This window comes from Chiloscyllium plagiosum, unplaced genomic scaffold (assembly GCF_037043375.1).
Source record: "Chiloscyllium plagiosum isolate Xiang-an unplaced genomic scaffold, Cpla_swu_hap1 HiC_scaffold_53X, whole genome shotgun sequence".
NCBI lineage: Eukaryota > Metazoa > Chordata > Chondrichthyes > Orectolobiformes > Hemiscylliidae > Chiloscyllium > Chiloscyllium plagiosum.
Genome location: NW_028270191.1, coordinates 11631985 through 11658230, shown reverse-complemented (window position 1 = coordinate 11658230; position 26246 = coordinate 11631985). Strand labels below are relative to the sequence as shown.

The following is a 26246-nucleotide window of genomic DNA, read 5'->3' as shown; positions in this document are numbered from 1 at the left end:
CTGAGAATGTTGAAAGAAATTTTGATAAAAATAGTGGATGCATTGATTATCACAATTCAAAATGACATTAATATCTCAGTGCGGGCCGCTGTTTGGGATTTTAACAAAGCAACACCATTGTTTAATAAAGTAGGCTGTACAACAATATAAAATGCAAATCTGTAAACCCGACCTATGTAGCTGGGAAGGTGATGCAATTATTAGAAGGCAAGTGATGATTTGACAAGTAGAAAACGATTCTCAGATTCAACAGATGCAGCACAGAATTGTGAAGGCAAGAGAACTGAGAGGATTTCCTGAAGATGTAACTGGCAGAGTTGATGTGATGAAGCAGTGGATGTGGTGTATTTGGATTATCAGAAGAGTTTTGATAACGTGCCTCACAGGAAACAATATGAATGTGCCCGGGATTGCTGGGATTAAGGGTAGTGTCATAGACATGATGGCTTGTGATGGAGCCCACAAGGGAGCAGGCTATTCTGAACTTAGTTCTATGTAATGAGCTAGACTCTATAAAAGATCTTAACGTGAGGGAACACTTAGGAGACAGCGATCATAATATGGTTGAATTCAGTCTGCAGTTTGAAAGAGAGAAAGCAAAATCAGATGTAATGGTGTTACAGTTAAATAAAGGTAATTACAGGGGCATGAGAGAGGGTCTGGAAGCAGAGCCTAGTGGGGAAGACAGTAGAGCAACAATGGCAGGGGTTTCTGGGTGCAATTGAGGACACAGTACAGAGGTTCATCCCAAAGAAAAGAAAGATTATCCAGGGAGCAGTTAGACAGCCATGGCTGACAAAATAAGTCAGGAAATGTATCAAAGAAAAAGACAGAGCCTATAAAGTGGCCAAGAGCACTGGGAAATCAGAAGATTGGGAAGACTACAAAAACAAACAGAGGATAACGGAGAGAGAAATAAGGAAGGAGAGGATCAAATATGAAGGTAAGCTAGCCAGTAATATTAGAAATGATCGTAAAAGTTTCTTTCAATACATAAGAAACAAACGAGAGGCATAAGTAGAAATTGGGCCGCTCCAAATTGATGCTGGACGATTAGTGATAGGAGATAAGGAAATAGCTGAAGAACTTAATAAGGGCTTTGTGTCAGTCTTCACAGTGGAAGACAGGAGTAATATCCCAACAATTAAGGAGAGTCGGGGGCAGAGTTGAGTATGGTAGCCATTACAAAAGAGAAAGTACTAGAAAAGTTAAAAGGTCTAAAACTTGAGTGGCTGAGGAAATAGCGGAGGTGTTGGTTGTGATCTTTGAAAAATCACTGGAGTTAGGGAAAGTCCCAGATGATTGGAAAATCGCTGTTGTAACCCCCTTGTTCAAGAAAGGATCAAGACCAAAGATGGAAAATTATAGGCCAATTAGCCTAACCTGGGTTGTAGGTAAAATTCTAGAATCCATCATTAAGGTTGAGGTTTCCAAATTCTTGGAAGTGCGGGTTGGATTAGAACAAGTCAACATGGATTTAATAAGGGGAGATTGTGCCTGAAAAACCTGTTAGAATTCTTTGAAGAGGTAACAAGTAGGTTAGACCACGGAAACCCAGTGGATGTGGTTTATCTAGACTTCGAAAGGCCTCTGATAAGGTGCCTCACGGGAGGCTGCTGAGTAAGGTGAGGGCCCATGGTGTTCGAGGTGAGCTACTGGTATGGATTGAGGATTGGCTGTCTGACAGAAGGCAGAGAGTTGGGATAAAAGGTCCTTTTTCAGAATGGCAGCCGGTGAAGTGGGGTCCCGCAGGGTTCAGTGTTGGGGCTCCAGCTGTTCACTTCATATGTTAATGATCTGGATGAAGGGACTGGGAGCATTCTGGCGAAGTTCGCCGATGATACGAAGTTAGGCTGACAGTACTGAGGAGGTGGGGAGGCTACAGCAAGTTTTAGAGAGTTTAGGAGCGTGGTCCAAAAAATGGCGATGAAATTTAATGTGAGCAAGACCGAGGTCTTGCACTTTGGCAAAAAAGAATACAGGCATGGACTATTTCTTAAATGGTGAGAAAATTCATAAAGCCGAAGTACAAAGGGATCTGGGAGTGCTCGTCCAGGATTCTCGAAAGGTTGATTTGCAGGTTGAGTTTGATTAAGAATGCAAATGTAATTATGTCATTTATCTCAAGAGGGTTGGATTATAAAGGCAGCGATGTGCTTCTGAGACTTTATAAACCTCTAGTTAAGCCCCAGTTGGAATACGGTGTCCAATTTTGGGCCCCACACCTCAGGAAGGACATGCTGGCACTGGAGCAGGTCCAGCAGAGATTCACACGGATGATCCCTGGAATGGTAGGCCGAACGTATGATGAACAGGTGAGGATCCTGGGATTGTATTCATTAGCATTTAGAAGGTTGAGGGGAGATCTACTAGAAACTGACAAGATAATGCATGGCTTAGAAAGGGTGGATGCTGGGAAGCTGTTTCGGTTAGGCAGGGAGACTAGGACCCGTGAGCACAGACTTAAAATTAGAGGGGGTCAATTTAGAATGGAAATGAGGGGACATTTCTTCAGCCAGAGAGTGGTAGGCCTGTGGAATTCATTGCCACGGGGCTCAATGGAGGCCGGGACGTTAAATGTCTTTAAGGCAGAGATTAATAAATTCTTGATCTCGTAAGGAATTAAGGGTTATGGGGAGAGTGTGGGTAAGTGGAATTGAAACACCCATCAGCCATGAATAAATGGCAGAGTGGACTCGATGGTCTGAAAGGGCTTGCTTCCACACCTATGTCTTATGGTCTCATGGTCTTATGATGCAAACATTGCACTGGGAATCAAGATAAACTCATCCACAAGTCATCACAAACATAAAATAATAACAGACTCTCAAAGTCTCACTGGTCTCCAGCTAAGACAAAGAAACCAGATCCCAGAATAACAGTGAAAATAAAGCAGCAAGAAAACACAAACTACATTTTGTATAGGATAATTAAAATGTTGATGTCCTCACCATCTCTGGAACATCATCCACTCATTGCATCCTCCCTATCTCTGCAACGTCACTCACTCGCTGCAGTCCTCCCTGTCTCTGCAACGTCACTCACTCGCTGCAGTCCTCCCTGTCTCTGTAACATCATTCACACACTGCAGGCCTCCCTATCTCTGTAGCATCATTCACTCACTGCAATCCTCCCTATCTCTGTAACATCATCCAATCACTTGCAGCCCTCCCTATCTCTGTAACATCATTCATTCACTTCAGTGTTCCCTATATGTGCAACATCATTCACTCACTTACTTGCAGCCTCCCTATCTCTGTAACATCATTCATTCACTACAGCCCTCCAGATCTCTGTAACATCATTCACTCACTGCAGACCTCCCTGTCTCTGTAACATCATCCAATCACTGCAACCCTCCCTATCTCTGTAACATCACTCACTCACTGCAGGCTTCCCTATCTCTGCAACATCATTCACTCACTTACTTGCAGCCTCCCTGTCTCTGTAACATCATCCAATCACTGCAGTCCTCCCTATTTCTGTAACATCATTCACTCCCTGCAGCTCTCCTTTTTTAACCATAATGTGGAGGTTCCACCACTGAAGTATTGTTTGATCTCTATAACCCTCCCCAGATTCTGGGCTCTTTTATGTCTCTGTCACGTTCTTCTACTTTTGTGACATTCCCTTGCTCTTGAAAAGCACTGCAACTCTCCAGATCTCGGAAAACCTCTCCACACCTTCCAGCCCCAGAGGAATTGGCCATTACAATCCACATGAGTTCCCACATTCTGTTCCTATGGTTGAAATGAAAGTGGCAGAAACGGATACCTGGAGTTATCAAGTGATGATTTTGAACAGAGCCTCGAAGTTGCTTGCTCTTTCAACGTTTAATATAAGTAACTGACATGGATATTATCCCAAATTACCAGCTCAGGGTATGGGATTTGAAGAATAATGGGTGAATGTGGGCATTGATTTCACTTTCCTCATCTAAGTCATTCATTGATATTGTAAATAATTGTTATGGATGGACAGTAAATGCTGGGCCCAGCCAGCGAGCCCCCCTCATGCCTGCCCTTGGTCCATATCCCTCCATTCCTTGCATATTCATGAGCTTATCTAAAAGTCCCTTAAACAACCCTGTCTTATCTGCCTCCACCAGCACACTTCACAGCGTGCTCCAGACTCCTCCCACTCCCTGTGTAAAACACCTATCCCTCACAACTCTTTTGAACTTTCCCCCCTCACCTTAAATGCATTCCCCCTCAATAGACAATAGACAATAGGTGCAGGAGTAGGCCATTCAGCCCTTCAAGCCTGCACCGCCATTCAATATGATCATGGCTGATCATTCCTAATCAGTATCCTGTTCCTGCCTTATCTCCATAACCCTTGATTCCACAATCCTTGAGAGCTCTATCCAACTCTTTCTTAAATGAATCCAGAGAGTGGGCCTCCACTGCCCTCTGGGGCAGAGCATTCCACACAGCCACCACTCTCTGGGTGAAGAAGTTTCTCCTGAGCTCTGTCCTAAATGGTCTACCCCATATTTTTAAGCTGTGTCCTCTGATTCGGCACCCACCCATCAGTGGAAATATGTTTCCTACTGCCAGAGTGTCCAATCCTTTCATAATCTTATACGTCTCAATCAGATCCCCTCTCAGTCTTCAAAACTCAAGGGTATACAAGCCCAGTCGCTTCAGTCTTTCAGTGTAAGGTTACCCTGCCATTCCAGGAATTGATCTCGTGAATCTACACTGCACTCCCTCAATAGCCAGAATGTCTTTTCTCAAATTTGGAGACCAGAACTGCACACAGTACTCCAGGTGTGGTCTCACCAGGGCCCTGTACAGCTGCAGAAGCACCTCTTTGCTTCTATACTCAGTTCCTCTTGTTATGAAGGCCAGCATGCTATTAGCCTTCTTCACTACCTGCTGTAGCTGCATGCTTGCCTTCATTGACTGGTGTACAAGAACACCCAGATCTCTCTCTACTGCCCCTTTACATAAATTGATTCCATTGAGGTAGTAGTCTGCCTTCCTGTTCTTGCCACCAAAGTGGATAACCATACATTTATCCACATTAAACTGCATCTGCCATGCATCTGCCCACTCACTTAACTTATCCAGGTCACCCTGTAATCTCCTAACATCCTCATCACATTTCACCCTGCCACCCAGCTTTGTATCATCAGCAAATTTGCTAATGTTATTGCTGATACCATCTTCTATATCATTAACATATATTGTAAAAAGCTGTGGTCCCAGCACGGATCCCTGCGGTACCCCACTGGTCACTGCCTGCCATTCCAAAATGGAGCCGTTTATCACTACCCTTTGTTTCCTATTAACCAACCAATTTTCAATCCAATCTAGTACTTTGCCCCCAATACCATGCGCCCTAATTTTACCCTCTAACCTCCTGTGTGGGACTTTATCAAAAGCTTTCTGAAAGTCCAGGTACATTACATCTACTGGATCTCCCTCATCCAACCTCAGAGTTACATCCTCAAAAAATTCAAGAAGATTAGTCAAGCATGATTTCCCCTTCATAAATCCATGCTGACTCTGTCCTATCCTGTTACTACTATCCAGATGTGCAGTAATTTCATCCTTTATAATAGACTCCAGCATCTTTCCCACCACTGAGGTCAGACTAACTGGTCTATAATTTCCTGCTTTCTCTCGCCCACCTTTCTTAAAAAGTGGTATAACATTAGCCACCCACCAATCCTCAGGAACCGACCCTGAATCTATTGAACTCTGGAAAATAATCACCAACGCATCCACGATTTCCCGAGCCACCTCCTTCAGTACCCTGGGATGTGGACCATCAGGCCCCGGAGACTTATCAACCTTCAGACCTAACAGTCTCTCCAACACCAAATCCTGGCAAATATAAATTCCCTTAAGTTCAGGTCCTTCAGCCACTGTTACCTCAGGGAGATTGTTTGTGTCTTCCCCAGTGAACACAGATCTGAAGTACCCATTTAATTCCTCTGCCATTTCTTTGTTCCTAGTAATATATTCCCCTGTTTCTGTCTTCAAGGGTCCAATTTTTGTCCTAACCATTTTTTTGCCTTGCACATACCTATAAAAGCTTTTACTATCCTCCTTAATATTCTTGGCCAGTTTACCTTCGTACCTTTTTTTCCTCTGCGTATTTCCTTCTTAGTAATCCTCTGTTGCTCTTTAAAAGCTTCCCAGTCCTCAGTTTTCGCATTTATCTTAGCTATATTATACCTTTTCTCTTTTAACTTTATATGTTTCTTTACTTCCCTCGTCAGCCACGGCTGCCCATGCCTCCTCCTGGGATCTTTCTTCCTTTTAAGAATGAACTGATCCTGCAACTTCTGCATTATACACAGAAATATCCGCCATTGTTCCTCCACGGTCATCCCTGCTAAGGTATTGCACCATTGAACTTTGGCCAGCTCCTCCCTCATAGCTCCATAGTTCCCTTTATTCAACAGAAGTACTGTCACTTCCGACTGTACCCTCTCCCTCTCAAATTTCATTCCCACTCATATCAGACATTTCAACTCTGGGAAAAAGATTCTGACTGTCAACCCTATCTATGCACCTCATATTTTTATAGACTTCGATCAAGTCTCCCTTCAGCCACTGCTGCTCCAGCGAAAACAACATGAATATTTCTAGCCTCTGCTGATGGCTCATACCAGCATCCTGGTAAACCTTGTCTGCACCCTCTCCAAAGCCTCCACATTGATTCAGTAATGTGGCCAGCAGAATTGAATGCAATACTCTAACAGTGGCCAGACCAAAGTCTTATAAACATGCAACATGATATTCTGACCCTTGTACTCATTACAAAGGCAAGCGTGCCATAGCCTTGTTTGCCACCCTACCTACTTGTGTGGCCATTGTCAGGGAGCTATGGACCTGGACCATAAGATCCCTCTGTACATCAATGCTGTTCAGGCTCCTCCCATTAACTGTATACGTTTCCTTAACATTTGATCTCCGAAAGAGCAGCATCTCACAGTGACCTGGATTCAACTCCATCTGCCATTTCTCCACCCATATCTGCAACTGCTCTCTCTGCCGCTGTATCCTTTGACAACCTTCAACACTATGCATAACTTCATCAATCTTCACAATCACCTGATGAAGGAGCGTCGCTCCAAAAGCTAGTGTGCTTCCAATTAAACCTGTTGGACTATAACCTGGTGTTGTGTGATTTTTAACTTTGTACACCCCAGTCCAACACCGGCATCTCCAATTCATCAATCTTTGTAATGTCTGCAAACTTACAAACGCCCTCATCTACATTTTCATCCAAGTCATTTATATATATCACAAACAGCAGAGGTCTCAGTCTGGATCCCTGTGGAACATCACTAGCCACGGATCTCCACCCTGAAAAACATCCTTCCACCATTACCCTCTGTCTTCTATGGGCAAGCCAATTCTGAATCCACTCAGCCGGGTTACCATGGATCCCATGCATCTTTAACTCCTGGATGAGCCGACCTTGAGGGACCTTATCAAAAACCTTACTAATGATGTAAACAGGATCCACAGCTCCACGCTCATTGATCACCTTTGTCACCTCCTCAAAAAATTCACTCCATATAGTAAGACATTACCTGCCCTACACAAAGTTATGCTGACTGTCCCTAATTATGCCATGCTATTCCAAATGCATGTAAATTCTATCCCTAAGAATTCTATCCAATTGCTTCCCAAATTCTCTCCAATAACTTCCCTTATCTATACTCCTATGACTTTATGAACCTCTCTATATTCTCATAAATATGTAAAGTATAAATTCCCCGGTGAGTTTGTCAGGCAATATTTCTGCAGTCAAGATTTCTGCTGTAAAAGGAGATGACACCAACCTGATGGGCCAAAGGGTCTCTTCTGTGCTGAATGAGTCGACAATTCTTGAGACTCAATTCGATCCTCAACAACAGCTGAGTCTTTTACTTAACATCCAGCTGCAAACTGCCTGAAATATACGGCACAACCATTCCCTGTGACACAGGGCATGGCAGGGCCAAATGATGACCTGGTGGTATTGTCATTAAGCCTGAAATCCAGTAAATGCTCTGGGACATGGGTTCAAATCCTGCTATGGCAAATGGTGGAGCATGAGCTCAATAGAAAATCTGGAATTATGAATCAAATCTTGATCATGAAGCATTTCCTTACTGTTTGGGGAAAACCCATCTGGTTTGTTAAAGTAATTTGGGGAAGGAGACAGCTATCCTTACCTGATATAGCCGACATGTGACTCCAGACCCACAGCCAGAAAGTGTTTATCTCAAAATTGACAACAAACAGTGACTTGCTGCATGAAAATGAAGCCATTTATGATCACTAGAAAAGAATATCAAATAGAGAAACCCTAATCTTTGCAGACAGTTGTGGTCCAAATCCAGACAGAATCAAGTGACGGTTAAAGACATAAATCTTTACTTTTTTCAGATATTCACCTGTGGGACGTGGGGGTTGCTGGCTGGGCCCAGCACTTACTGTCCATCTATAGTTGCCCCTGAGAAGGTGATGGTGAGCAGCCTTCCTGAACTGCTGTAGTCCATGTGCTGTATGTTGACACACAATTCCTCCAGGAATTTAACTCAATGACAGTGAAGGAACGGCGATATATTTCCAAGTCAGGATGGTGAGTGGCTTGGAGGGGAACTTGCAGAGGGTAGTGTTCTCATGAATCTGCTGTCCTTATCCTTCTAGATGGAAGTGGTGATGGGTTTGGAAGGTGCTGTCTGAGGAGTCTTGGTGAATTTCTGCAGTGCATCTTGTAAATGGTATACACTGCTGCTACTGAGCGTCAATTGTGGAGAGCGTGGATGCTTGTGGATGTGGTGCCAATCAAGCGGGCTGCATTGTCCTGGATGGTGTCAAGCTTCTTGGAGCTTTTGTTGGAGCTGCCCCCATCCAGGCAAGTGAATTGCAAGCTATTAGAGAGCACCTTGATGAATTTCTGCAGTACATGTTGCAGATGGTACATACTAAATGTCGGTGGTGGAGAGAGTGCATGCTCATGGATGTAGTACCAATCAAGAGGGCTGTTTTGTCCTGGATGGTGTCAAGCATCTTGAGTGTTTTTTGGGGGGAAGCTGCACCTATCCAAGCAAATCAATTGCAAGCTCTTGGAGAGAAATTCAAATTTAGGAACATCAATCTCTCAATCTTGCTGTTAATATTCAGCTACAGGGTGTTAATACTATGGCTTTAAGAGGTCTAATTTGCCCTTTATTTTATGAAAAGAGGTTAAGGCAGAGGTGCAGAGTGGAATGCTCCAAGCCAATAAAGGAAACGGTTTGTGAGGCTCTCATGTTTTTTAAAGTAGGAACAATAGAAGCAGCCTGAAGGGGTGGGGTCAAGCTCCCACAGAACACGGATTTTCATTTCACTTTCAGGAACTGTTGGGGTTTGCAAGCTGCTACACATCTCTCACTGCTACAGCAAAATGCTTGAGTTCTCTTTCGCTCTCTCTCTCCCTCAGAGTTTTCTCTTGATGTTCTTTTCTCCTGGGTTGGAGAATTGCATGTGAGACAATCTATTTCACTGAATGTGCCTTTGCCAAGGGTGTGTTTATGGGATGTTACAACATAGGAACAGTTGTGGTTGAGGAGTCAAATCATGTATTATTCTGTTCAGTTTTGCAACAGAGTAAAGTTATCCCAATTCCTTTTTTTTATTGCATTTAACTGTAGTGTAGGAAGAAAGTTTGCTTCAAACCTGGTAGTCTGACCAATCGAATTGCACTTGGAACACAACGCCTTACGTTTACCTTTGAAAATAAGAAAAGGTTGGTTAACAGAGAATGAGATTAATTTCTGCATCATTTTCACAGAAACATATGGAGCTGACTGCAACTATTTCAGAACTCAAAGTGGCACCTGTCCTAGAACAACTTCGTGGAGTCGGCCGGAGTTATTGATGGCTCAGAGTGAAAGGAAGTCCATGAGGATAACAGACGGCAGTGGGTGGGGGGCTACTGTTTATTGCATAACACCCACGTGTATGTCCGGAAGCTGGGGCCTCCAAGGGACCTCAGTCAGCATGAACATGATACTGCAGCTTGAATGGCTGGAGATGGTACAGAGAAAGGTGCGGAAAAGAAGGTCTGAGGAGGTAATTTCGCATACAGTGTCACCGATATCTTTCTGAACAGGAGAGGCATGAGGGTGAGAAGGTGGGACCTTCATTTCAAAAATAACGAATGAATGGAAATGCTAACACAGCCAGTGTAGGAATGGAGCCCACATTGCTGGTATCAATCTGTGTTACAAACCAGCCATCCAGCCAGTCGAGCTAACCAAGCTCCTGCCCCAGCAGCAGCATTTCAGTCCCTCCATTCCCTGGAATCAGTGAGTGAAACACCTCTGGACTGCCTTCAATGCCAGTTTCTCTTTCCTGAGAAAAGAACCAGAGGTTGGTCAGCACCAGTTCTGTTGAGTTGCGAAAGGCACAGTGCAAGCTCATCTTCTTCTTGTCTGCAGATAACAGAGCCTTGTGTCTGGCACTGAGTAACACGTTGTACACAACAACCTGGCACACAACATGTGAGCCTGATTGATTCATTCCTTATGGAAATTAGGACCAACCTGCCAGGTTTACAGTTTAAATAAGGCCTGGCTGTGAACTGACAAATAGCATTAATTGGCTCATTCTCAATGGCACTGTTGAATGAAGGAGTTGCTTTCGCTATTTTCCAAACAAAATGAACCCTTCATGAATTTAGTGAATTTTGGAAAATTAAAACAAATACATCAACTGTCTGACAAGCTATTTCTTTTCAGACCTGAGGATGAAATCTATCGGATGTGGGTAATTGTCAACTCACAATTCCAACAATTTACTCAGCAATATTTACCCGGTAATTATAATTTTCTTGAGTTTCTTCCTCCCTAACAACTGCTGATTTTTAGTTATTTCCAGGACGAGACTTGCAATCTCCCTTGCAAAAAAAAATGCATAATATCTGCTTAATTCATCAGCCATCTTTTTATCATCTTTTTACGAACTCCCCAGACTCATTTTCTGTCGACCAACAGTTACTCTGTTAACTCCTTTCTTTTTGAAATGTCTGGAGAATCTTTACCTCCCTTTTTTCATGTCTTTGGCTAACTTTTCCTTGTACTCTTATGTTTTCCGGCATATTAATCTTTGGGTAATTCTCTCCTTTTTTATTTCAGCTATCCAATTTTCTGACATGCCATCTATCTCAGCACAACGATATGTCTTTCCTTTGAGTTTAAAAATATCTTTAACTTCTTTAGTTGACCACAGGTGGCAAGTGCTCGGCTTCAGTCAGATGTTCTGTATCCATTGGGTGGAGTCGTGACTGCAAGAGTGTGATCTAATTGCATGTCTGTTCTCAGTTGCAGGGTCTGTATGAGTTGGAGAAGGTGTTTCAGTTATGTATTGTACTGTGTATTATCTCAGATTATACTGAAGTCAGCCAGTAGCATGCTCAGTGGTTAGCACTGCTGCCTCACAGCACTAGGGACCGGGTTTCATTTGCACCCTCAGTCAACTATCGGTATGGAGTTTTCATGTTCCCCCCGTGTCTGCATGGGCTTCCACTGGGTGTTCCAGTTTCCTCACACAGTCCAAACATGTACAGGTTAGGGTGGCTGGGACACGCTAAACTACCCCGAGTGTTCAGGTGCGTGTCAGTTAGATGCAGTAGCAATGGGAAATGTAGGGTAACAGGGAAAAGGATGGGTCTATATGGAGTATCTTCGATAGGGCAGTGAACTTGTTGGGCCAAATGGCCTGTTTCCCCCATTGTATGGATTCTATTGAATATGAGCTCCCTGATTGGAACTGTAAATCTGTTCCAATCAGGGAGACCTGGCTGACATAAAAGGATGAAAGTCAGGAATGTTTTCCCCTTCACCCCGCTTCCCCCCCCCCCCCGCACCCCAAGTGACTGGTAGTGCAATTGTCAACGTCTGTGCATTTGTTAACAAAGGATGATTGGTGATGGGATGCCAGTCTCTGAAGAGTTATTTCAGTTTGGAGGGTATACATCAATTTGAGGGTCTATATCTGTGCAAGGTTTATTATTAGTGGGCAGGTCTGCATCACTTCGAGACTCTGTGTTCTTGAAACAGCTCAATCAGTTGCACCAGTGTGTATGGGTTGGATACTCAATATCATTTGCAGTGTCTGTGTCAGTTGTGGAGTCTCTGCCAGTTGTGGGTTGTGTATCAGACGTGGGGTCAACATTTCTTGTGTATGAGGTCGAGAGAGCGGGGTGGGGGGGGGGGGGGGGGGAGGCAGGTAATGTAATGTGTGGAGAGCAACATTTCTGGCAAAATACTGCCTCTACTTTCTTCTTGCATAATTCCTGCAATCTGACTTGTGTAATTTGGTCTCAATGTTGAATGCATTCTATTTGCAAAGGGAATTAACTCATTGGTGTAATCTGTTCAAATGAGAAAAAAAAGACTAACTGATGTTGCAATCTCAGTATTCCCCAGGTGACCCACAGGATAGACATTAAAGGCTTAGAGAGTGTGTTACCTCAGTGTGGACTCAGAGTATTAACTCAGTGAGTGTCTGCAGCACAAAGGGACTGGTCAGTACACAGTGGAAATGTATCGGCCGATTGAGCATGTCCAGAAACTTTATTACACGGTTCTTGCTGTTATAGGTGTTCCTGGTGAGTAACTCAAAGCATTGAGGCTGTAGAAATCTGTGTGTGAGGTGCTTTCTGCTTTCACTTTGAGACTGAGACTATAAGATATGGGTCTGATGCTCACCAAACTCCTGACAGAAAATGACTGACACAATTGCATTGACGGAAAAGTGCTGAAATGACTATGCAGTTTGATCCTAATGCTTTAACTGTGAACAATCCTCTGTCTGGACCTGAGGAAGGTGTGTATGGGAGCCAGAGTTTTAATCCACATTATGATAAATTAATGGAAGAATGTGTCAGTGCAGAAGTGTACTGGATGCAGGTCAGTCACTCTAATGAATTAAGCTGGCTCAACTTTGACATCAAGTTTTGTTTTCATGCTAAAATCCATTCACTTGGTCTACCATTGTATTTTATCAGCACTATATACAGTATTAAGCATAGCTTTGCTGCCGAGATTACAGATGAATTTACAAACTAGATTCAAGAGAAGGCTTGTACCCTTCAAATCAGCTCCCCCCATTGACTACCATCATGCCTGATCTGATTGTCACCTTAAATCCACCAATCCCTGACAATCCTTGACTTCTGTTCCGGCCAAATATTCATGCCCCTCTACTCTAAACAATACTCGAAGACTCTGCCTCCACAGGCTTTTCAGGATGAGAGTACCAACCACTGACAGCCATCTTTGATTTAAAAAAAATCCGCCTAATCTGTCCTTAAAATGAGCCACCCATTATTTTTGAAACATTTCCCTCTACTTCAAGGTTGTCCCACCAATGAGAATGTTCTCTTGATAGCCAACCTGTCATGACGCGACAAGTTCTTGTGTGTTTGAAGCGAGTCGCTTCTTAGATTTCTAAACTCCAGCAGATGCAAACCTAACCTTCTCAAACACGTATATCACAGGACAACCTGCCCATTCTAGCTTTTAGTACATATGAAACTGCTTCTAACACAGTTATATCCATCTATAGATGTGGTGACCAATATCATACATCGTCATCCCACCGTATTTACCGAAGCAGAACGTTCTTATTTTTGTAAAAAAAAATTTCCTGTGCAATTAGCAACGTAGGTCCCTCTCTTCATCCATATCATTTACATGAGCTGCAAAATGTTGTGGCCCCATTACTTATCAGAGTGACTTATTACTCAGTACATCTTGCTAACCAGAAAGTGTCTCATCATCCTTAATTTCTGCTCTGGGTAAGCCATACAAACCTGTCAAATAGCAGTGCATTTCCTCCGACACCATGAACTTGTACTTTGAGATATCAATTGCTATATATCTTATATTTTGCAGTCCTGTTCCTGTCCTTTCACTGTTCTATTGACTGTTCTTTCTGTTTGGATTTGAGTGCCAATGTTGAAAATGTCTTTCTGCATAAACATTTAACATTGCTTCTGCAAATTCCACTTTTGGAATACTGCGTACGATTCTGGTCACTCTTCTACAGGAAGGATGTTAACAGAACATAGGACAGTACAGTATGGGGTAGGCCTTTTGGCCCATATTGTTGTGCTGAACATGACACTAAATTAAACTAATCTCTTCTGCCTGCCCTTGGTCCATTTGCCTCCAGGCCATCCATGTTGATGTGGTTATCCAGAAGCCCCTTAAACACCCTGATTGCGTCTGCCTCCACCACCAACCCTGGCAGCACAGCCCAAACACTTACCACTCTATATAAATAACTTGCCCCTCACGTCTCCTTTGAACTTTTTGCCCTCTCATCTTAAATGCTTACCATCTGGTAATAGACATTTCAACTCTGGGAAAAAAGATTATGACTGTTAACCCTAGCTACGCATTTCGTGATTTTATAAACTTCTATCAAGTCTCCCTTAAGTCTCCGCTGCTCCAAAGAAAACAACTGGAGTTTTTCTAGCCTCTCCTAACAGCTCATACCCTCTAATCCAGGCAGTGTCCTGGTAAACCTCTTCTGCATCTTCTCTAAAGCCTCCACATCTTTTCTCCATCCTGACTCTTGTACTCAATGCGCCAAACAATAAAAGCAAATGTGCCATACAGCTTTTTTTCAACCACTCTACATACTTGTGTGGCCAATTTCAGGGAGCTATGGACTTGAACCCCAAGTTCCTCTGTACATCAGTGCTGTTCAGGGTCCTGTCATTCAACCTGTTGTTTTACTTGAAAGAGAGCAGAAAACATTTACAAGGATGTTGCCTGGTGTGGAGTGTTTGAGTTATAGCTGCACAGGCTGGGATTTTCTTTGCCTGGAATGTTCGGAGGCTGAAGGGATGACCTTATAGAGGTTTATAAAATCATGAGGGGTATGGATACAGTGAATAGCAAAGGTCTTTTTCCCATGGTGGGAAAGTCAAAAACTAGAGGACAAAGGATTAAGGTGACAGGGCAAAGACTTAAAAATGACCTGTGGGTTCATTTGTTCATGCAGACGGTGGTGCGTGTATGGAATAAGATGCCAGGGAAGTAGCAGAGGCTGGTATAATTGCAACGTTTAAAAACCATCTGGATGTATATATGAACCGGAAGCGTTCAGAGGGCTGAGCCAAATGTTGGCAAATGGGACTAAGTCAGATTGTGTTGTCTGGTCAGCACAGATGATTTGGACCGAAGGGTCAGTTTCCATTTTGTATGAATCTATGTCTGTAAGTGGTGAAATACAAATCTGTATCATCAACAATTTCTGATAATTCATGAGTACTTCAGTAAGGTCAATCTAATTTTATTTTGCTTGTTAAAATATGGCGCTGACCATTTGTTATTCCATTCTGTGTTTCTAGATTCTGTTTTCCTCATGTCAGTTGTGATTCCATAGAATCAGAGAGAAGGTACAATGCAGTCAGTAGCTATCCAACCTGCATCCCACATAATGTGACATTCTAGCTGCTGCCTCCTTAACTTTGCGGATTACCACTCTTCAGGTGAAGTCCCAGTGCCCTCGGAAACTGCTTGGGTTGCTCAACCTCAATCACCAAACGTGGCATCGGGTTCCAGATCCCCAGCACCTTCTGGGTGAACCAAACAAGGAGCTGTGGATGTTGAAAAACTGAAACAAAAGCAGACAACGTCGGTGAAACTCAGCAGCTCTGGCTATATCTGTGGAGAGAGAAACAAAGTTGACGTCTTGAGTCTAGTGACCCTACTTCAGAACTGATAGTAGCTAGAAATAGGTAGTACATATGTTAATGAAAGGGGAATGGGGTGGGGAAGGAGTGAGTGGTTAGGCAGAGAGCCAGGCCAGAGAGTGAGAACAGCAGTTAGTCAGACAAAGGGATGGTTGATAGTGAGCCTGGAAGGATAAAGGCAGGCGGTAAGGAGAATGAGTCAGTGAGAATGGTGCGGCTATGCTGAGAACAGCCCATGTAATCACAGGGCTTGGGGTGCAGGGTCTGGGGTAAAGGCCATGGAAGGAGGTTGTCAGGATCAAAGATGATGAAACTTGATGTTGAGTCCTGCAGGCTAAGTTGAAAATGAGATGCTGAGAAGAAAGATTTTAATGGAATGCCATCGGATAGACAAGCAGAACCACCTTCAGGATGGAAGTGCTTTTCCTAACGTGCCCTTGATCTATAGTACCAATCACTTGAAATCTGTGCCCTCTGATAACACATATCTCTGCTCAGGGAAGGTGGTCTTCCAGGTCCAATCAAACAAATGCCATCTTCATTCGCTCATTATCCTGTTTAGTTGGCTCATCAATGGTCCTTCAGATTTCTTCTATCTTCCGCTTTAAACATAGGCCAAACATTGCCTGCTCTTTAGTCCTCTAATGATGTTCTGCACAGGTAGCTATAGGCCAGTTAGCTTAACATCTGTAGTCGGGAAAATGCTGGAGGCTATCATGAAAGAAGAAATAGTGAGACATTTGGATGGAAAGGGTTCCATTAGGCAGAGATAGCATGGATTCAGGAAGAGAAGGTCGTGTTTGACAAACTTATTAGAGCTCTTTGAGGATGTAACAAGTGCGGTGGATGGAGGGGAACAGGTGGATGTTGCATACGTGGATTTCCAGAAGGCATTCGACAAGATGCCACATAAAAGATTCATCCATAAGATAAGAATGCATGGAGTTGTGGAAAATGTACTATCATGGATAGAGGACTGGTTAACCAATAGAAAGCAGAGACTTAGGATAAATGTGTGTTTCTCTGGTTGGAGATCATTGGTGAGCAGGATCGGTGTTGGATACGCAACTGTTCATGATTTATATAAATGATCTGGAAGAGGACACCGAATGTAACATCTCCAAATTTGCTGATGACACTAAATTGAGTGGAAAGGCAAACTTTGAAGAGCTTGTGAAGGGTGTGCAGAGAGGTTTAGATTGGTTAAGTGAGTGGGCAAGGGGCTGGCAGATGGAGGATAATGTTGGTAATTGTGCAGTTACCCACTTTGGAAGGAAAAATATTAGGTCAGTGCCCTATTTAAATGATGAAAGATTGCAGCATGCTGTTGTGCAGAGAGACTTAGGAGTGCACGTACATGAATCACTAGAAGTTGATTTTCAGGCGCAACAGGTAATCAAGAAGACAAACGGAATATTAACTTTCACTGCCAGAGGAATTGAATTTTAGAGCAAGGAGGTTCTGCTGCAATTGTACAACGTATTGGTGAGGCCACACATGGGGTGTTGCGCTCAGTTCTGGTCTTGAGGAAGGATCTACTGGCTTTGGAGGCGGTGCAGAGTAGATTCACCAGGTTAATTCCAGAGATGAGGAGGTTACCCTATTAGGAGAGGTTGAGCCACCTGGGACTTACTCGCTACAATTTAGAAAAAATGAGAGGGGATCTTATAGAAACATACAAAATTATGAAAGGGCTAGATAAGATAGAGGGAGGCAAGTTGTTTCTGCTGTTGTGTGAGACTAAGACTAGGGAACATGGCCTCAAGATTAGGGGGAGTAGATTCAGGACAGAGATGAGGAGGAACTGTTTTTCCCACACAGTAGTGAATCGATGGAATTCTCTGCCCAAGGAAGCAGTAGAGGCAGGTTCATTAATATATTCAACACACAATTGGATGGGTTTTTGCATGGTAGGGAAATTAAGGGTTATGGGGATAATATTGAGATGATGGATAGATCAGCCATGATCTTAATGAATGGCAGAGCGGGCTTGATGGGCCAAATGGGCCCACTCTTTCTTCTATTACTATGAAACTACGATTGCTGAACATATAAGCGACGCTGCTCTCTCTCCACACTGTTTAAAAACAATTACAGGTAGCCCCCCACTATCTGAAAATAAATCATTCCCAGGAAACATTTTGTAAGCCAAAAATGGCGCAAAGCGAAGGTGCATGATTTATATGGGAAAAAGTTTTGCCGTTTTTCGTAGAAGAGAAAATCCTTTTCAGATTTGTGAAAACAGGTGAGAATGTAGGTCTTTCATAAAAGTAAAACTATGTAAAGTGAACGTTTGAAAAGCAGGGGATACATGTGTACAAACCGGATATTTTCTCTGCTTTTTGAATAGTTCACCAAATAGTGACATTGAATATTCCAGTAGAAGGTTTAAAGGCATGACCATTACAAAAACTATGAAACAGGATTCTAGTGCCAGAGCTAACAAATTTGCTTGAGGAAGACAGGGACATGGGAACAGGAATTGGCCATTCAGTCCATCAAGCCTGCCCTGCCAGTTAGTTCAATCCTTGCTGATCGAATAATTCAATCTCTTTTATGCTGACTATCCATGCAAACCTTTACACCATTCACAATCAACAAAAATGTCTGCCTGAATTATACTGAAGACTGCGCTTCCTCAAGCTGACAGATTAGACAATTCCCAAAGATTCAGAGGCATTGGTGGGATTGTGACCAGTGAAGAGGCTTGTCCAAGTGTACAACGGGATCAAATGGACCAGTGGGCCAAGGAATGGCAGATGCAGTTTAATTTAGATAATTACAAGGTTTTGCATTTTACTAAGACAAACCAATGCAGGGTTTACGCAGTTAATGGTAGGACCCTTGGGCAGTGTTGTTGAACAGAGAGATCAAAGGTTGCAGGTACATAGTTCCTTGAAAGTAGCATCACGGGTAGATAGGGAGGTGAACAGAAGGAGGTTGGCATGCTTGCTTTCGTCGGTCAGAGCATTGAGTACAGGAGTTGGGATGCCATGCTGCACTTGAACAAGACATTGGCAAGTCCACATTTGGAGTATTGTGTATAATTCTGGTCGCCCTGTTATGGGAAGGATGGTATTAAACTGGAAAAGGGGCAATAAAGATTGACATGGATGTTAGTGAGACTTAAGGTTTTGAGTTATAAAAGGCGGTTGGATAGTCTGGGACTTTTTCTTTTCCCTGCAGATTCGAAGGCTGAGGGGTGAACATCTAGACGTTTACAAAATCATGAAGGGCACAGATGTGGTAAATAGCCAAGATCATTTTTTCCAGGTGACGGAGTCCAAACCTAGAGGGCATAGGTTTAAGATGAGAGGGTAAAGATTTAAAAGGGGCCTGAGGGGCAACTTTTCCATGCACAGGGTGGTGCATGTAGGAAAGAGCTGCCAGAGGAAGTGGCAGAGGTCGGTACAATTACAACATTTAAAAGGCATCAGGATGGGTACATGGATGGGAAAGGTTTAGAGGGAAATGGGCCATATGCAGGCAAATGGGACTAGTTCAGTTTCAGAAACCTGGCCAGCATGGACGAGGTGGGCCTAATGGTCTGTTTCCGTGCTGTATAACTCCAAGACTCTATTTGAATAAAAACATTTCTGCTTGGCTCAGTTAGTCCTAAATCCTAGCCCCCTGATTTTAAAATTGCATTCCTGCTGCTTCATCTGGGCTTTTCTCCATCTCCTGTCTGATCATTGGGTAGGGGAGCTGATCCTCGGTGACTTGAATTATCTGGAAGGATATTCAGTCTAAACCTGGGGTATGGAGAATAAATGGTTCACCTGTGTCTGGGAGTGAATGAATACTCAATCTCTGTGCTTAACCCTGTCAATCCAGGAATGGGTGATTTCATTGGAAAAGGGTTGGGTGAAGATTGCAATTTGTTTTCAATTATTATGGTCTCACCACAAGCCAACAAACAAGTTTCAGATTGCAACATTCTATCCATCCAGTTTGAACTAAGCACTAAAAATGACTGACCAGTAACTTCCAGCTCCTTAACCCTTTTCTCTTTGTTGCAGTTAACTTACTAGGAATTCTAATCCTGTCTCGTGGAAAGTGTGGTCTCTCTTCATGTACTACTCAATACCTTGTGGCCATGGCAACTGCAGATCTCCTGGTCATCATCACCTCCGTAATCTTGTGGCGAATCAATTATTATTATTTCCCAGGATCATTCTTGGACATCACCCCTTTGTGTAGTATTAACTCTGCCCTGGTGTCTGCAGCAACAGATTGTTCTGTTTGGTTCACTGTCACATTTTCCTCTGATCGATTTGTGGCAATTTGTTGCCAGAAGCTGAAAGTAAAATACTGCACTGGGAAAAATGCAGCCATGGTCCTAGCAGCAACATCCATCCTGTTCTGCTTTAAAAATGTCCCCTGGTACTTTACATATGAAAGTCTGGTGATAATCGACAATGTGCCATGGTTCTGTGCTGCAAAGGCCAGCTATTATAGTGATCCTGGATGGGTTGGTTTTGATTGGTTGGTTACAGTTTTAACCCCTTTCCTCCCATTTGCTTTAATTGTGTTGCTCAACGCTCTGACGGTCAGACACATTCTGGTGGCCAGTCGAGTCCGTAAGAGACTGCGGGGTCAGAGCAAGGGAGAGAGTCACAGTGACCCAGAGATGGAGAGCCGAAGGAAATCCATGATTTTACTTTTCACGATATCAGGCAGCTTCATCCTCCTCTGGTCTGTGCATGTCATAGAATTCTTATATTATACCATTTTAGGAATTGATCCCCAGAGGGATTACAAATATTCCGAATATGTCTTTAAACAAGTTGGATGGATGATGCGAGATTTAAGTTGCTGCACAAACACATTTATTTATGGGGTGACTCAGTCGAAGTTCAGAGAGCAGGTCAAGAGTGTTGTGAAATATCCAGTTGTGTTAATTTTTCATTTTATCAATAAAAAAAACAGGTGAGAATGGACCATGTTTCAATAGGGTTGCCTCTCATTTTTCTAAGCTCCAATAAATACTGGCACAAAGTCTCCTCATCTGACCTCTCCTCATCACGCAGTCCTTCCATACCTGGGATCAGCCGAGTGAACCTTCTCTGGACTGTCTCCAAAGCCAGTCTATCTTCCATTAGAACATTAGAACTAGGAGCAGGAGTAGGCCATTCAGCCCATCGAGTGTGCTCCACCATTTATGAGAAGCATAAACAGGCTAAACATCAAAGGCATTTTTACTGGCCTGGACTACACAAAGATGTTGTTGAATTTTGCCAGACGTGTCATACATGTCAGCTAATCAGAAAACCATAGTCAGTAATAAAACCTGCACCTTTAATGCCTATTCCAACATTTGAGGGACCTTTCATAAGTCTTGATTGATTGCGTAGGTCCCCTACCTCAAACAAAAAGTGGGAATAAGTATTTATTAACAATAATGGATTTGTCAAATCGATTTCCAGAGGCAATCGCATTGCGCAACATCACAGCAAAATTACGTACATTTGTTACTAGACACAGACTACCAATAGAAATCCAGTCAGATCAATGATCAAACTTCGCATTCAAACTATTCAAGGAGGTTATGGATAACTTGGAAATAAAGCAATTCAAATCTACTGTGTACCATCTGGAATTGCAGAGACCACTAGAGAGATGGCATCAAACACTAAAGACCATGTTGAGGCCATGTTTTGGGTGGCATGGTGGCACAGTGGTTAGCACTGCTGCCTCACAGTGCCAGAAACCCAGGTTCAATTCCCGCCTCAGGCAACTGTCTGTGTGGAGTTTGCACATTCTCCCCGTGTCTGCGTGGGTTTCCTCCGGGTGCTCTGGTTTCCTCCCACAGTCCAAAAAAAAAATGTGCAGGTTAGGTGAATTGGCTATGCTAAATTACCCGTAGTGTTAGGTGTAGGGGAATGGGCGGGTTGGTGTGGACTTGTTGGGCCGAAGGGCCTGTTTCCACACTGTAAGTAATCTAATCTTATGGTCAGGATTATCCAAATGATTGGGCTAAGGGAGTTCTATTTGTACCTTTTATGATCAGAGATGCACCAAATGAATCGACAAAATTCAGTCCATTCGAATTGATGTTTGGGCATAAAGTAAGAGGACCATTAAAATTGATTAAGCAAAAATTAGTAAGTTAGAATTCAGAGACCACCCATTTGGACAATGTGTCAAATTTTAGAGAACGAATAAAACAGGAAGTGGATAAGAAATCACAAATTCTCAATTTTGGGGATAAGGTATTGGTGTTATTTCCAGTGACAGGTGAGCCTTTAAGAGCACGGTTTAGGGGATCTTATCAAATCGAGAGGAAATTGAAGGAAGTGAATTATTTGATAAGGACTCCAGACAGGAAGAAATCTCACACAGTGTGTCATATGAATATGCTCAAAATGTATTTTGACAGGGAAGGAAAGCAAGAGGAGAAGCTGTTACTGGTTACAACACAGCGGGAAGAACCATGTTCAGAGGATTCTGAATTGGACATTCCTCAAATTAAATTGAACAATAAGGAAGTTGTCAAAAAGTGGGATAAACTATTGACTTACCTTCCACAAGAAAATCGAAATGACCTGAAAGAGTTATTACTATCACATGGGGAGATATGTGGAAATAAACTTGGAAGTACTAACCTAATTGTGCAAGATCTAGAGATAAGAAATGCTGTTCCGATTAAGCAACATCCTGATAGGCACAACCCTCTAAGTTGGCACAGGTTCAAAAGGAGGTAGAGCGCATGCTCCAAGATGGCATAATCGAAGTGAGTTACAATGACTGGAGCTCACCCATAGTCACGGTGCCAAAGCCAGATGGTACCCAACGGTTACGTGTGGACCATCACAAAGTCAACACTGTTACAAAGACTGATGTATATCCAATTCCACAGTTGGAGGACTGTGTCGAAAAAGTGGGACAAGCAACTTACATTTCTAAGTTGGAGTTGCTCAGAGGCTACTGGCAAGTACCTCTGTCAGAGAGCGCAAAGGAAATTTCAGCTTTCGTAACACCAAATGGGCTATATCAGTTCAAAGTCATGCCATTTGGTATGAAAAATGCTCCAGCCACATTTCAGAGACTGACTAATAAGATCATTGCTGGGTTACCCAACTGTGTAGTGTATATTGATGACCTGGTGATTTTTAGTCACTCATGGAAAGAACATTGATAGCATTTATCGGACTTGTCTGATTGACTTCAGAAGACAGGCTTGGTGGTAAACCGAGTTAAAAGTGAATTTGCCAAAGCCCCAAGTCACCTTCCTGGGCCATGTTATTGGGATGGACAAATGGCCCCACGAGATGCAAAAATGAAAGTAATTAGAGAATTTCCCACACTTTCAATGAAAAAAGCCGTCCTACATGCCTGGGGTTGAATTGATTTTACCGAAGGTTTATGCCAAACTTTAGCATGTCGCTGCGCCACTCACTGAATTGTCAAAAAAGGGCAAGAAGTTTCAGTGGACAGCAGACTGACAAAAGGCATTTGACAGCCTAAACACTGCGTTAACCACTGCCCCAGTATTAGCCACACCAGATTACACGAAGCCTTTCAAGGTGGCTATTGATGCCAGTGACGTGGGTGTCAGTGCGGTGCTCCTGCAGGAGGATGACGAGGGGATAGAAAGACCCATCAGGTATTTTTCCAGTAAGTTGAATGCTCATCACCAGAAATACTCAACGGTGGAGAAAGAGACTTTAAGCTTGGTGTTGGCATTACAACATTTCAGTGTTTATATTACCAGCAATGCATCTGAGACAATCGTATACACTGATCATATCCCATTGACATTTGTAGAAAAACTTAAGGACAAAAATGCCAGACTGTTTAGATGGAACTTGTTGCTGCAGTCATTCAATTTGACAATTGTGCATGTGGCAGGTCGTGAAAACGTGACTGCTGATGCATTATCAAGATTCGAATGAGATACGGAGGTGTTCAGTGATGGGTGTACCAAAGCTGGCTTCTTTTTTCTGAAAGCTGTTCCATTTCTCAAGCTCCTTGGTTTTTTTTTCTCAGAGGGGTAATAAACCGCACTCAGTTCCAGTTAGTCTGATTTGGTACAGAGATGAAAAGGATTTTGCGAGGTCATTTGCTTATTTGTATACAGATGAGACTTCAGGCCAAAGTGGACATGTTTTAGAAGTGACCTGTAGAATGAAAGGGGAGTGGTCAGCTCTCTAGCTGAGCAGTTTAGTTCAGTCCAAATCTGGTTGGGAGTTCAACAGTGAGCTGTGTGGAAACTCTGTCTTCTGTCCTTCTAACTTTAACCTGTACTGTGTTTTAAAAGGGGTTTGCTTATTAGGACTGTTGTGTATATTCAGAACAGCAGTTTGGATAGACTGAGTTCTGTAAGGGTTCTTTATACTGTTTTTCGTGTTTCATTGTATAATTTTGAGAGTAAGGTTTTTTGTCTGCTTTAAAACCTGGTAGTCAACGTCGCTACATTACTCCGGGTAATTTTCACTGTACACTTACTGAAACAAATTGCAAAGTTATTGTCTGGGCTGCCTGCTTAAGAATGTTTTGAGTGGCCTGGCCTAGTCCATAACAGTTCACTTGAGTATATAACTTGAAAAAAAAAGTTCTGGGGTTTACATATGAAAGAACTGAAACCAACATGGTCATTCTAAAACATGAGTGACTTAACAAAATCTAGGTCTTCTTCAATATATAATTTCAGTTGCATCACACTGTAAACTTTTGTTATAAATTCTGTGTCTTACAATCTTATTCTCCACAACCACCTGATGAAGGAGCAGTGCTCCGAAAGCTAGTGTTTCCAAATAAACCTGTTGGACTATCACCAGGCGTTGTGTGATTTTTAACTTTGTCCACCCCAGTCCAACACTAGCACCTCCAAATACTGTTTCCTCCTGCAGTCTCACTCCTGACCAGACGGTGGCGATGTTTCCTCCTGCAGTCTCACTCCTGACCAGACGGTGGTGATGTTTCCTCCTGCAGTCTCACTCCTGACCAGACGGTGGTGATGTTTCCTCCTGCAGTCTCACTCCTGACCAGACGGTGGTGATGTTTCCTCCTGCAGTCTCACTCCTGACCAGACGGTGGCGATGTTTGCTGCTTCTTTGCCCATATCTTGTCTCAGTGAATTGCTATTGAAGATGGCGGTGCGGAAGAAGGACGGAGGCCCGAATGTGAAATATTTCGAGGCCTCAGATACGGTGTCGCAGTTTGATAATGTGCGCCTGTGGCTGGGGAAGAACTATAAAAAGGTAAGAGATGCGAATGGATTGCGTCAGAGAGGGTGAGGTTATCGATGTTTATGGGGCCCTGGACCGGACCCTGATGGCGGGAGGCGGCTAGAAGTTCGGCTTTCCCTGTCCTTGACATCGGCCTCGGAGCTTCCTGTTGGGTTGCCCAGCCGACGGTATGAAGTCCCCTGCTGCGGAACGGAGAAACTTCGGAAGCAGAGGGCAGGCGTTTCCGTTCCTCACTTCATGCTCGGAAGCTGTGGATCAATTCTGCTTCCCAGGTCCCCACTTAAAATCGTCATTTCAAACAAAATCTGCCCCGTTTGAAACCTTTCCCTCTCGAAAAATTCAAACCCCTTTCCAAACCAACTTCGCCTTCAATCCAGAAGGTTTATTTAAAACAACCAATCACCTTTTTTAAAAAAAAAATCCACTGAAAAACCCCTTCCCTGAAAACGCCCCTCCTCTTAAAAAACCTTTTATCCCCATAAGCCCAACATCCCCCCTCCCTGTACACCCTCTCTTCTCTTTCCCGACCCCTGTAAACTCTCTTTACACCCACTATCCCCTGTAATTCCCCTCCCTCCATAAACCCACAATTCCCCTTTTCTGCCATAAGCCCACCTCATTTTCCCCTTCCCATACCCCACCACCTCCATCACCTTCTGTCCTACCTGTGACAGACAACTTAGTGAGGGTGAGGTCAAGTATGTTTTTCCCTCTTGTTGGTTCCCTCACCACCTGCAGCAGACCCCCAGTCTAGCAGCTACATCCTTTAGGACATGACCAGCTCAATCTGTAGTACTGCTGCCAAATCACTTAGTAATGGATGTTAAAATGCCCCCACCCCGATTAGATTCTGCACCCTTGCCACCTTCAGTACTTTCGCCATATGACGTTTAACTGTAATGATTCATCAGCCAATAGAGGATGCTATCCAGTAATCAGTCAGGGTTATAATTGCCCATGCTTGATTTGATGCTATGACATTTCATGGTGTTTGAAGTCAATGTTCAGGGCAACTCTCTCTTGACTGTATACCACTCTACTGCCATGTTTGTGTCTGACTTGTTTGTGGGACAGCATATATCCAGGGAAGGTGATAGTTGTGTCTGGGACGTTGCCTTTAAGCTATGATTACATGAGGCTGTTATTTGACTGGTCTTATGAGACAGCTCTGCCAATCTTGGTACTAGTCCCCACATGTTAGTCAGGAAGACTTTGTCTAGTTGACAGGGCTGTTTTTTTCCATTGCTGTTTCTGGTGCCTTGGTTGATGCCAGGTGTTCCATCTTTTTTCATTCCTTCTTTTGCTTTCTGGTGTTTGGTACAACTAAGAATGCTTATCCATTTCAGAGGG

The 26246-nt window shown here is 43.3% G+C and overlaps 2 protein-coding genes across 6 annotated transcripts in view; both read left to right on the top strand.

Moving 5' to 3' along the window:
* Positions 1 to 12539: 12539 nt before the first annotated feature.
* On the top strand, positions 12540 to 20638 carry LOC148134642 (putative G protein-coupled receptor 139). The gene is made up of 2 exons (XM_087985469.1): positions 12540 to 12606; positions 19725 to 20638. Exons 1-2 carry the CDS (start codon positions 12540 to 12542, stop codon positions 20636 to 20638), a joined length of 981 nt encoding a protein of 326 aa, XP_087841595.1.
* A 4112-nt stretch (positions 20639 to 24750) lies between these two features.
* The window catches only part of LOC122543379 (SWI/SNF complex subunit SMARCC2-like), a 157167-nt gene continuing 155671 nt past the window's right edge, over positions 24751 to 26246 (top strand). For all 5 annotated transcript variants that reach the window (XM_043682053.2, XM_043682052.2, XM_043682055.2 and 2 more), the window contains exon 1: positions 24751 to 24908. In XM_043682053.2, the coding sequence (XP_043537988.2) occupies positions 24798 to 24908 (111 nt within the window). In that variant the 5' untranslated portion in view covers positions 24751 to 24797. The remainder of the gene's footprint in view (positions 24909 to 26246) is intronic.